At 40.5% G+C, this 13,152-nt stretch overlaps 1 protein-coding gene across 1 annotated transcript in view; it reads right to left on the reverse strand.

The window, feature by feature from the left end:
* EPB41L4B (erythrocyte membrane protein band 4.1 like 4B) overlaps nucleotides 1–13,152 on the reverse strand; it is a 169,214-nt gene that overhangs the window by 47,608 nt on the left and 108,454 nt on the right. The window contains exon 18 of the mRNA XM_066327134.1: nucleotides 9,861–9,986. Within this exon, the coding sequence (XP_066183231.1) occupies nucleotides 9,861–9,986 (126 nt within the window). The remainder of the gene's footprint in view (nucleotides 1–9,860; nucleotides 9,987–13,152) is intronic.

Below are 13,152 nucleotides of genomic sequence, written 5' to 3' on the forward strand. Positions count from 1 at the left end.
TGTGCTAGAGGGAACAGGACCTTCATTCCCAGATTGTTATTTACCCGATCATCAGCCATGATGGGAAGATGGGAAGGGACTGTTCTATCTTGTACACATAATTAATTGTATGGGCAATTACAGTGGAGCCACTGGGAGCCTGACAGAAAGTGAACTCTGTTTTGGGTCTTCTCCAGCCCAGGCAAGTACCTGAGGTGATGGGTTAGAGGGCATTTCGAGACAAGTCCTTTAGTAGGAAGTTCATGCCTTCCTATTAGAATTGTGGAGCCTTGTACATTTGACACCAAACCCACCAGCTCAGAGGGGGGACCCTCTGACCCTCATCAGCAGGTTTATCCCTCTCCTAAGGGGCTAGTTTACACAGAGGAAGCTGGTTTACAGCTAGGTTACTTGGAGAACAGGATCAGCAGTAGCTACTGGAGAAGCTCCACTCCAATGTAGTGCCCTTACATATTTGGGTTTGAGCTACTTCAGAGAAGGAGGTTTCCTCAGTCATGCACAAATACTCCAGAAATTAAGGAACCAGACAAATGTGGGACATAATCACAACACCACCATCCCTGTAACTCAGCCACCAAATGTTTTGCTGCTCAGGTTTTCAGTGAATTGATGTCATGTCATAAATCATTTGGGGATCAGGAGTGCAATTTTTAAAATTTTAATAAATTTTTAGCTTTGAGGAATTCAGCTCAGCTTTAAAAAACTTGTTTTACTGGTCTTCCAGTAGCTCTGTCTAGCAAAATGTTTATTCAAAATCAATTGCTTTCTTGAAAGGAAAGAAAAAAATTAAGGACTTGAGAGAAAGCACTGAAAATCATTCTTTGCTGGCATAGATGAGCAGTGGAAGGAATATTTCTTTGTTCTACAGAAATTATAGTGCTTTTTAAAAAGCTGTTTGGTTTCTGAAATCTGTAAACATGAATCCAGCTGTCAGAAACTTAATGCAAAGTCTCTTCTTCCACACTGATGTCTTAGCAAAATTTTATTGTTAAGCCTGTCAAGCTAGCTGCTTATTATGTATCAAATTGGTTACTTTTTAAAAGTATAAATTTTAGTTCATTCCAATTTCACCAAATTATTTGATCTGCATTTTAAGATATGCTTGAACACAACAATAGAAAAGAGATTTCAGAGATCAAGAATGCAATGCAGCGGTTGTGACCGGTAATGAAATTATTAAAATTCCACCTACTTAAACACTGTAAGCCATGGATCTCATTAGCCAGTTGAGAGTTCACTGTGTTAGACCCTTGGTTGCTTCTCAGCTCTGTGACTACATTATTTCTCTCTTTTGTCTTCTCTGCATTGGAAAGCTAAGCCTGCATCTCAAGAAGTCATATATTCCTATGCAGCATGATCAGCAGTCTCCATCAATAAGGAATTTCTCTTGGTACTAGTATTTCTCAGTTATTACTCATGTTTTAGAGATCAGAAAAGAATCCTGTACCCACAAGGAAGCACTGCACACCAGTGAGCAAGTAAACTCACTCTGAATTGTAAGGAGAGAGAGAGCATGCAAAGAAATGAGGATGCCTGAACAGCCTCAGGTGATGAGGCGTGTCCTCAGGGTGCCATGGGGTGTGCATCGGCAAGTACAGATTAACAAGGATGGGCTCATTCTTCTCATCTTATGTCTCTCCTCCCTACCTGTGGATGAACAGACACAGGAAAACGTTATACTTGCAAACCCTTCTGCAAAGGGCTTCAGCCATCACAAAATCTACCATCCTTGCTTCACTTGAGGGCTTATCGGCTTTTGGGTTGTTTGTTTCAGAAAGAGGTCAGTAAGTCATCAACTGGCAGCCTGTTGCTTTTGTTTTTCTTCTTAACACTTCAAATCACATTCACTAATCATAGAAGAATTTTCTCAACCTTACTGAAAGGACACAACTGTAGAACAAGGGTTATGCTTGTAGACAACCCTTACAATATAATTCCCAGATGGTTTGCCTTCATTTGAAAACAAGTGCACCTGCTGGGGCCAAGGATTTGGGTTTCCATTGCAGGATGCCTTCCAGCAATGGAGCAAAGGGGTTTAGCCAAGTGTAGCAGGAGGTGCCTGGTAGGGAATGCACACAGAGGGCTGGGCAGTGGCTCTCACCCTCTGAAAGCTCAGCACTGAACTATGTAAGAATGACAGAGGCAGGAGCAAAGCATGGAACTGCTTAGATTTTAACTAAGGCAGATTCTCCCCTCCCACAGAGGTTGCTGCTCTGAGGGAGAGATTTTGGGGCATAGAAGACCTGGAAGCCAAATTTATACAGAAGCATAATCATTTAATAATTACCCTAAGAGAAACATGCTACTCTTCTGGCTACCAGACTGCAAACCAAATTAAAAGTTGATCCATATAATCCATCCACACAATGCCATTCTCTTTTTTATCTGCATCAGGCCCAGAGGAAAAAAAAAATCATTAATGTTCTGATTTCATATGCCATTAACTTTCTGGATGATGTTAGAAACAAAGAATTATTTTATCATTTTAAGCATTATTTTATACTATTTAGAGACAAGAAACATGACTTGCCAGCAATGCCATTGTACAAGCTCTATTCACAGATGATTGCTAAGAAATAGTTTCACCAAAGGATGAAAAGAGGAAAAAAGTACCTGAATAATATCAAATTTGCCCATAGGTCTCTAAGCCATCTACCTATGGGCAGCCTGGGAGTTCTCAGACTGCTTTTCAGTCAACTCCTAAGCACCGCTAATCCCTGCTGCTGTCTTGGCAGTCAGGTCCTTTGGAGCCTTAGAGAGGGGGTGGATACTCCAGGGATGAGCTTTCTAGAGGGAACACTTTCTGGCCCATGAGAGCAATCTCATGCATGACTTCATAAGTCCTGGTGGCTGGATTTGCCGAGTAAACGGCAGCTCCTTCAATTTTCTTCTGAAGAAAGAGATAGCCGCAGGATAATGGAGGACTCAAGTTTGAAATGGGAATTGGCTGCACCAAGCAGGTACCAAGAGAGAAAACGCAGTAAAGACAGAACTTTGGGTGCAGCCTCCCATGTTTTTGGCCAGTGGAGCACTGTGCAAGGCAGTCTGTGTTCTTCAGGTCTCAAGCAAGCACCATGGGGGTCTAGTGCCATCTGTGTCTCTCCATCACAAGGGGAATTGCTGTGGCTCCCACCTCTACTGATCCAAAATAAGGCTACCTTGGGTAAGCAAAAAACTGCATGAAGAACCAGATCACTGCACCTGAGGGGGAGGGTCAGGTTCTCATCTGAGAAAGACAAGGGTCTAGAAGGCTCATAGGAAACATATGATGGCTCTTATTTAGCAATTTCATAAAGTTGTCAGTTGCAGAAAGGAAGGGAGAGCAACACAGCTTTCACATGTTTGGAGATCTTTAAAGGTAAGGAAGGAATGACTCTCACTGCAGTGGCCTGGAAATACTTCTCTATCTTGGCTCTTTCTGAATCTGTAATGATGGTACGGAGGCCTGAATCATATTTGATTTTTCAGCTCTTTATCAACATTTTTATCTTTTGTCAGCCACGCCAAGTGTTGGCTGATCTCATTAGATAATGCAGGCTAAAGAACATGTCATCAGGAAGAATGTTCTGCCAAGGTAAACTTACCTTGGTGATTTAATATGTCAAATGTAACTTTTCAGGCAGAAAACTATGATGTTTCTGTCTCTTGGGAACAGACTACTCTGTTTTTTCCCTCTGAATGAGGCCTAGCACTATGGGTTTTGGTGGGGCTCTTACACATCAAGGCAATTTACAGTACTTGTCTCATCATGTCCTGGCACTTAGAGACACGCCAGAGAGGAGACAGAGCTGACATACCCACAGCTCTCGGAGTCTTGTGACACCACTGCCCCATTTGCCTCCATTATCTAGAGAACAAACTGAAGATCTCATCAGTTTCCACATTCTGTTTATGTAAATCTTCTCTCTACTTCTGTACCTCCAGCAAAGCTGCCACATCAATTCCTCAGTTCCCTCCCTGATTTTGAGGTATCATTGCTGACACACTTCCAATGAGCTGCCTTGCATCATATATTCATCACACACAATCAAAATCTTGTATTTTTATACCTGTGGGACCATCAAATTCCTGTAGCCTCACTTTTTAAGCTAAGCAAACCTGTTTCTACATAGCAACTGAACACAGAGAAATTGAAGCTGAGCCATTTTTAAATTCCATTGTTATGAACAATTATAACCGATGTGATGTTGCACTTGCTGCTATTCCAGTTGAGAATCCCAGTGCAGTTGCTTCTTTTTACCTAGCCTGAAACTTGACAGTGAGGTTATTGCTCATCCAAGTGGGTGACTAACAGCAACAGCTTTAGCAAGGAAGGCACAGTGTACATAAGGAGCTGTGGAAGCTTCCCCCACAGCCTGAACACCTCAGCTGCGACCTGTTATGCTCACATAATTTCAGTTCTGATCTCTGTGCAAAGACTGTCAAATTGTGCAGTAGCTCGGTGCTGTGAATAAGGACGGATGGAGGGAGGGAGGAAAGGAGAGGGAAGCAAACAGCAACTAATTCATGATGGAAGGAGCCAGAAATGTTGGAAAAGCTGGTCCTTTCAAGGCACTTAAGTCAACATCTAGTGAAAGCTGAGAATTCCTCTGTGTATCCAGAAGGATTTGTTTAAGTCCTATTATAAGAAAGATTGCATATGATTATAAATCCTCAAGTGTCTTCCCCTCACCTACTCTATTTTCATTCATGACCTGATTAGGGTTTGAATCCAGATCTCCTTAAGTGAATAAAGCTCCAAAGACCCAGCTTACATAAAGACAGTGAATATTTTCTAGAAATACATGGCAAAAGCGTCTGGACTTTGAAGATGACAAGTCCTTAGACTTGAATCTTTCCTTAAAGGAGGCAGAACACTAAAAGAGACAAAGAATTGTCAAAAATGTAGCCATGACAGACTAGCGCTGTGGATCACCTCACTTATGCACCTTTTCTACCATAAATAATGCAAAGATGCCGTCTCATTTTCATTGCAGCCATGGCTTGCATTTAGTTAGAGAGCACAGGATGACACTGGTATTCTGTATGACCTGAGGTATTTTCTGTACCACAGACCAGTCCCTTCCTCAAGACAACTCTAAACAACACAGGCAACCTGCACCTACCCACATATTTGCAATACTTAAGGCAAAGATGTTCTGCCTGTACTTGTTCCTAGGAAAGGGAGACAAAAAAAGAGAGATGGCTATCGACCTGGCCTAAAAATTTACATGTGTATAGGCTTGTCAAGAAAGTTAGTGTGTGCAAAGAGTTAGAGGACTGAACGTCCCTTTGTTCAGCCTAAATGTCCCTTTGTTTACTGAGAACCAAAGCAGGGGAATCAGTGGCTGGAGAACTCAAACCTGGCTGATTGAAGATACCTCTCCCTGGCCAAGAGTTTCCATTGGGGTTGAAAAGGGAGAAACAAATGGGATTATGTGTGCTCTTTTGTAAGGATGTGCAGCTCCAAACCACCTTTTCCCACCACTTTTTTTTTTTTTTTTTTTCTCAGCAAACAACCCATAATATAGCTCAGTAGTAATGTCACCTCTAATTGTCTTCTATAAACTGCACTGCAAAAATGTACATGCAGAATGAGCTTGGCCTTCTCTTGTCTGCAGACAAGGGGAAGATGTGAGTGATGCAAAAATCAGCTGCAGTAGAAATCTGTGAGAAACGGGATCCTTCCCTGTGCTAACCTGCTAGACACACATCAACCCAGGGATTTAGGGAAGCCTGGGTAACAGGTGAAGAATACAGGCACCACTTGTGGATGACAAACTGCTACCACACAGCACACACTGCCTGCCAAAATAAAAAGCCCTGCTGAGGTAGCTGTACATTTGCTCAGGACCCTGTGCATTATTTAAGGATAATTAGGATTTGTCCAAAGCCAAAATGGATATAAATAGCAACTGAAACCTGCAAGTATCTTCCCTTCATCACTTGAGCCATGAACTTTTTGGCAAAAGGGACTCCTTGTGATACTAACAAGTCATGTCTGCTCAATCACAGCACATCAGCACTGACTCATGCAAGCTGCAAAGGGGTTTTAAATGCTAGGGAGAGTTGGTCTTTTGTATTCTGACAGCTTCTTTTTGCTGCTTCATAGGGGTACCTCTCAAATGAAGAGCCTGGAATATATGAAAAAAAAAAAAAAAAAAAAAAAAAAGTCAGTTGCTTCACAGTGTTTAGGGCTCTCCTGGAGCTTAATTATGTGGGAACTGTGACATGTAGTCTGTCAGCGAAAAGGTGGCAGATCCCTGTGGCACAGTTTGAGAGGTGTGTTGTGAAACATTACTCATTTGCTCTCGCCCTGCAGGTAACTGTGTGGCATGCCCTATGCAAACCACAGGTTCCCACAGCTGCCTGTGGGTTCCTCACGTTTCTCACCTGTGTGTCCATGGCAGTGAGCTCCTAGACCAGGCTTCCAGCATCCCTGTGCCAACTGCAGTTTGATTCTACATTTAGATGAGTAGCACATAAATATTCTTACCTTCACCAAATAATAATAAAAAAAATAACCCTCCCTCATGTTAATTTTCTGCTGCTCTATGACTCTAAACCACAAGCAGGGCTAAGTGATCAGCACCATAACCTTACAATTTTTTTGTCTCTAAGTCAGGGCTAAAACTGGGAATTGTCCCCTAGGAATGTGATAAACAGACCTTCGGCACAATTCTGAAATGAAAAAGCACAGAGAGCATATTGCAGGATATATTTTCAAACATCTAGCAACATTTCCCCTGGTTTCATATTTTAAATCATAAGGACTGGAGTCATCCATTGCTAAGGCTCTCTCTTGTGTTTATGCCTAGTTATATGCCATAAAACCAAAGTAAACTACAAAAAATTTCTGACCTAGATTATATTTTCCATTTCCAAACATTTACTCCATTCTCTGAATTAACAAGGAACAGCTTCTTCTTCTACTACATGCAGAAGGTGCTTTCATAAACTTGTCACATCCTGATGTTAGTAGCATATGGTATTGAAAATATTCCTACTGCTTGAAGGGTGAGCTGTTACAAATACTTCAAGCAACAGTTTGTTAATTTTGGATGCGATCCTACAGTGCACCAACATTTTTCTCATGCTTTTAAACCTTACCATATAGTGAAGGTGCCCCATGAAGTTTCAAAGAGAACAAATTAGACCATAGAATTTTTGGGGCTCTTAGAGGAATATTTCCTTTCAAACACAAATGTGCATAACACAGAGTGTTTCTTTTTCCTCCTTTTACAAACTAGAGGAGCAAATTCTCTTTTTTTTTTCCCTTCTTTTTTATTTTTTGTGCCATCATAAAATATGGGAATAAATGTTCTCTACATAAGGAAAAGAAAGGCTGTCTTACTTTTTAACTCAAGGAAGATAGGCTGTGCCTCATAGACCCTAGATATACCTCTTGCTCTGGCTGCCTAGTAAATTGAAATACGACAGTACAAAAAGAAGAGATGAGAAACTGGAGTGTTACTAGTAAGGCCAGAAGGCAAGACTTCTCAGGGATATAATATAGAACTGTCTTCAAAAGATAGAATTGGGCAGAGGACAATGTCATTAGTCCTCCAGATATACTGAGCAGCAAGATATGTCAGATGGGGTCAAAGAGGGGCAGGATCACTGGGGATTGCCCTGGGGGAATACACAGAGTTAAACGGTTATCTTCCATGAACAAAATTATTCCTTATCTGCTCCCTGGAAAGGATGCTGTGTCTTTCAGCAGCGTAATTCCATCCCAGCCCATTTTCCCAGAAGATGACTAAACTGTCACTGGGAAATGGCTTAGCTATTGGTATTCAGCTAGTTGTCTGAGAGGCTGGAGGCAGGTAGAGAAGATAACTGGGTGGGTTTATGGTATCTAATACAGTGGTTTATCAGGCCCTCCTGCAGCTGCCTTCCTTTCTCCATCTTCTAGATTATAAATGTTTTGTTTCCACTGATAACTTCACCATGACCATTTTTTCTACCCTTTTCAGTGCTTGTGTAGCCACACCTTCTTACTGTAACAGCTAATCATTGGCTGGCCTCTGCCTGCTTATTTTTGCAATGTTTCTGAGAAGGGTGATCTTTCATAATTGACAGGAGGGGAGCTCAAGTGCAGACCTCATCTCTAGTTACAGAGGCAATTTTGTGGCTAAGCAGGTAGTTGAATGAGGATTGCTAAGATTCGGGTGACTTCCTAATTTACTGGCTATCAATCTTACACCATACGTTGTTAGCAGTGAAAGTTTCAAGGATTTCAAACTGAATTTCATGCCATTTTTTTCCACAATATATGATGTACTGCAACAGTCTTCTTTACCTTCCTTCCCCTGAAATATTAAGATTTTGCTCATTGAGTCCAAGTCCACAGACATCTACTTGATCCAAGGTGACTTTTAAAGCCTTGTGGAAAACGACACAGGCAAGAAAGAAAAGAGGAATGCTCAGTTTGCTCTGAAAATTATTTACAACAAGCAACAGCTTAAAAAAATGGTTATGGCAGAAAAAGCAACCCAGGATGCTTTCTCTTGGAAAGCCTCAGACTGAAAAATTAAGGCAGAACAGGTTAATTGAGAGATGCATAGATTAAGTATATTTCCTATCTCGCCTTAATAATGTATTCTGAATGTAGCAGCACACACTGCTTCCAGCCTTTAACTATCCAGTCAAACATGACCATTAAACATATTTAGGAGAAAATACAAATATGAGGAGAATACCATGACATCCTGTAGAAAAGACACACAAGAAAAACAGAAGGTAAACCCAAGGGCAGAAATATGCTGCATAAAACATAGTTGATACAACACAGAGTTCAGAGAGGTGAGAGATCTGCTTTAAGCAAAAACTAAAAGAAAAAATCACCCAAACAACTCCTTCCTCCTTGTGCTGTCAGATTTATGGTTTCTGCTATTGAAATCTAAGGCAGTCAGAAAAACCAAATTTCAATGCTTCCTTAGATCTAGCTAGACGAGATGTAATATAGCTCTCAAATTAAAGATCTGCCAGGGAACAACAAATACACAAAGCTGATGGTTAACAAAGTCCTTTTCAGGGCAAGTTGACCTGGTATGTTACTGTGAAAAGAAACAAAGCAATGGAAATACCAACATAATTTGTATTCAAAGAGAATGGTGTGCTCAAGAATACCACAGGAACTTGGGATTACATTATAACAATCTTTCCACCTCTATTTTTGTTCCTAAAGCTTTGTATTTGGCTTTATTTTTTGTTACAGATGGCATTATCTTTTGTCCACAAATTTCACATTTTAGGTTTCAACCTCTGACTGGGAAAACAACTTTTTACAGTCATGCTATTTAGCAGCAGTTTTCAGTTGTATGGCATCATTAAAAGAGTATTTTTGAAACAGGATATATCTAATATAAACATTAACCAAGCAGTGAAAATAGAAGCTTTAAATTGAGTTAAAAGTACACAAACAAGTAAGAAAACAAAATACTAGCTAATATTTCACACTCGACTAATCCCCTGAAATAAAGATTGAATTTGGATATATAGACACTATCATTAGAACAATCTCAACCCCAGTTTCCATCAGTAGGGGGTAGCCTCAGAAAACTCCAGAGGTTACTCTTCCTAAGCTACAAAGTAAGCAAAAATTACGGTGACAAAACAGAGATTTCCTGCTGCCATCTTTTCTATTTTCTCAGCCTCTCTTGGCTTCATTAATCATATTAGTTAGGATAAATTTTCTTCTTCCACCATAGCAATCATTTTGAGTTACCTGAAGAAACTGCAGAGCAGCTAGAGAATGCTGTGTCAATGTACATACTTGACTAAAAATGAGGTGTTTCCTCAGGAGGAACAATGGGATTTTAGAAAACTGGTGAAAGCTATGCCAAAACTAAAAAAGCAGAGTATTAAACACAGATTACCTGGGCACCTACTCTAAAAGCAGCTTCCACTTGAGCTTTGAGGATGTTGCACTTCAAATGGTCGGGTACAGATGAAGGTGACACAGGGGCATGAAGAGTCTTTTCTGGTACCTTCTTTTCTTCAGCCTGTATTTATTAAAAAAGCAGTGACATACATTAGAAAGATAAGTTCATAAAAATATCAAAGGTTAAATTTTTCACTTGTAATAACTTGATTCAGCAATACTGGCTAAAATTTCCATATTCATACCCTGATAGATACATCTTAGAAGCTTTCAAAATATTTAATGACTTGGTACTATGTTCAAGACAAGAATAGCCCCAGGGAAGCCTGAGTAAGAGAAGCAAGAAAATGATGTGGAATGAAGATACATTAAAAAAGCCCAGCCAGGCCCTGGAGTGGTTGCTTAAACCTGTGATCACACTGAGGAAACAAAAGATTGTCTCAAAATATTCCACAGAAGGCAGAAGACTGAACAGCACAACTCTAGTGAACACTGGCTTTTTACACCACCTTAAAATGCAAAGCTTGGCAAGTTCATCCAGAAAAATGTGAAGGAATCTCCACTTAATTGCAAGACAAGCAGAATCTCCTTCATCAGACGGAAAAGAAAAATCAAGGAACATTAAACATCACTGTTTCCACTTGATATCAATCCTTTACCTACACAGTGATCTGAATTAGAAATTTTTGCTTCAGGACAGCTAGTGTAGTGCCCTGGTCAAACGTGACCTAAAGGTTTTGTGCCTTAAACAAACTATATCCTGCAGAAATGCCACATTAACAAACTTCTCGTGCAGAAAAGGATAACAAAAAGAAAAACAATGTAATACTAATGTATCAACAAAGAGATTATGATGAGACCAGGATTGTAAACATGAACTCTTAAACAGTCAAAGTGTAATATGTCACATATTTTTAGAGAATAATTGGGCAATAGCACAGAGCCATTGCAAACTTCCCTGGAAGTGACATCTGAATTACAGATGAGTAACAGCCTAGATTGAGGATTTATTTTCTGCTCTCATTGCTGAGAAGGGTGAGTGGTTGCATACATCCAGACAGAACAGATATGTAATGCTGTCATTCAAATTTCAGCCAAAACAGGTACAATGCATCAGTACACCAGGTCCAATGATCCCTGAGGTTCACCTCTGTCAAGTCTTTCAAGACAGAACCAATCTTTTTTTGCCATTGAAATTACCATATGATTAGGCCTTTAACTTCAAAAATCTATCTCCTTTATCCTTCCTTCTGCCCTCCCCCATGGCATCCCACTGGCTGATGGTAACTACAGTCTTACTGACTCTTTTCTCAGGTCCTTGAGCAAGAACAGACAAATGGGAATATCAAGACTTGGGGGACACTTTCTGCAAGTGGAGCAAGTCACAAAAGCAGTTGTGTCGCCTGAGGAAACTGTTCAGCAAACACTGGGGAGGGAAAGAGCCAGACCTTAGCAGAACTCTGTTGAGACTGCAAGATATTTATGTGCAAGCAAGGTTGGTCTAGCAGCCCTCTTCATCCAAAATGCCATAGCTGCCAGGTATGATTTTGAACAACTGTCTGTTTAAGGACTGCTCATCAGGAGATGTTTTTTCTCTGCCAAATTTCTAATAATTCTTACATGTTTATTTGTCAAGCTACATTTACTTTTTTTTAGAGGATGATATATTTGGACTTCCCATTCTCCCCAGTCTCCTCCTAAGGGAAAAAGAAAATACGTAAAATGAAAAGTGACAGTGTCTAGCTGGAGCAACTTATGGAGCTGTAGTCATCTGTTAAGTCTTGAATATAATAATAGTTAGGCAAGTATATGAAAAAAAAACCCCACCAAACCACCAAACCCATACATTATATATTTGACTGCCAGTGGTGTCTTCTCTGGGATACTCATGAAGCTCAGAAGTGGAGATAATTAAAAGGACAAAATTATTTGTAAAGAAAGCACAGCTTTTATTTCACCGATATTCTTGGTAGACAAAGTGAGCACATTTTAAAAGGGCTGTTATTACTGTCAACTTTCATGTGTATTGATTTCTAGCAGCAGAAAAAAACACACTAAGCACTGATATTTCTAAAGGTCATGCCAAATCCCACCTTTGTTTTAACACTGTACACTAATTAAATAACACTTCAATCAAGCAATTTTAAACAATTGTATTTTACTTGCTATAGAAAGACAATCAAGCTTGTTTAGGAGACAATATTTCATAACAAGAAATATTCCCAAGTCCCATCCCTCTGTTATTCAGATGGATATAGGTATTTTTCAGTCTATTGTTCTTCCTCCACTGCCTAATTTTCTCACATTGACCAAGAGGAAGATAAAAGCTGCCAGGGCTGTCCTGGGGCAGGGAATCCTCAAAAGATCTAAATCTCCTGCTGATTCATTATTGTGCAGATAACTTCATTTAACCAAGATCGCCAATGTGAGATCTGAAGTGCAAGTCTCACACTGAGATTCCTGAGAGGTCCAAATACTGACAGTGGCTGACTTGGCTGGAAGAGAAAGCTGCTGTTAGAAGCCAATCCTGGGTATTCAGTTCTGCTTTAGTCACGCTTGGGTCACGCTTCAAGGGTTTCACCTTCAAGCAAGCAACACTTGCTTTGCTTGCAGTGCAACAGGAGCAGCAGCACCTTTAGTGACTGGTCACACGTGAAGAGCAGACATTGCTGCAATTGCTACTCGGCCTCGTCCTGCTGCAGCAGCTGCTGAGCCAACAGCCAAAGGCCACCACGTCCCCTGGCCCTGTGGAAATGTGGACAGCACACAAACCGCACATGGGGCTTGGCAGTGCTCGGCCTGACCCAGGCCTTCTTTAGCTTCTGAACGTGTGTCAAAGGCTTCTTTGCCAGCCTGCCTTGGCAGTGGCAGTCTTTACTGCTGCAGAGCAGCAAATCCTGAATCGTTCCGGAATTCTGCTCTCCCACTGCTGATTAGCTGAGACTATTACACACAGAGTCAGTGGCCCTGAGGATCCAGATGAAAAGTAAACTTTAACCACAGAACAAAGCAGTACCTCCTTATTGCAGAATATTAGCACTTCTAAGCATCTATGTGAGTTCCTATTTTTCCTTAACGCCACTAATCTTTACATACAAGCTCGTTCATCCCCATCTTTAACTCCTAAAGTATAACTGTCATAAAGAATGCAAAAGAAAATAAAATATTTCATGGCTACAAAAACACATGCGGAATCCTCTGTATTTCACTAGTGTATAAGAAAATCAAAGATCTAAAACCCTTCTGCATTAGGAATCTCCACATACTATTGCTACAAGAATGAAAGC

Source organism: Sylvia atricapilla, chromosome 1 (genome assembly GCF_009819655.1).
Source record: "Sylvia atricapilla isolate bSylAtr1 chromosome 1, bSylAtr1.pri, whole genome shotgun sequence".
NCBI lineage: Eukaryota > Metazoa > Chordata > Aves > Passeriformes > Sylviidae > Sylvia > Sylvia atricapilla.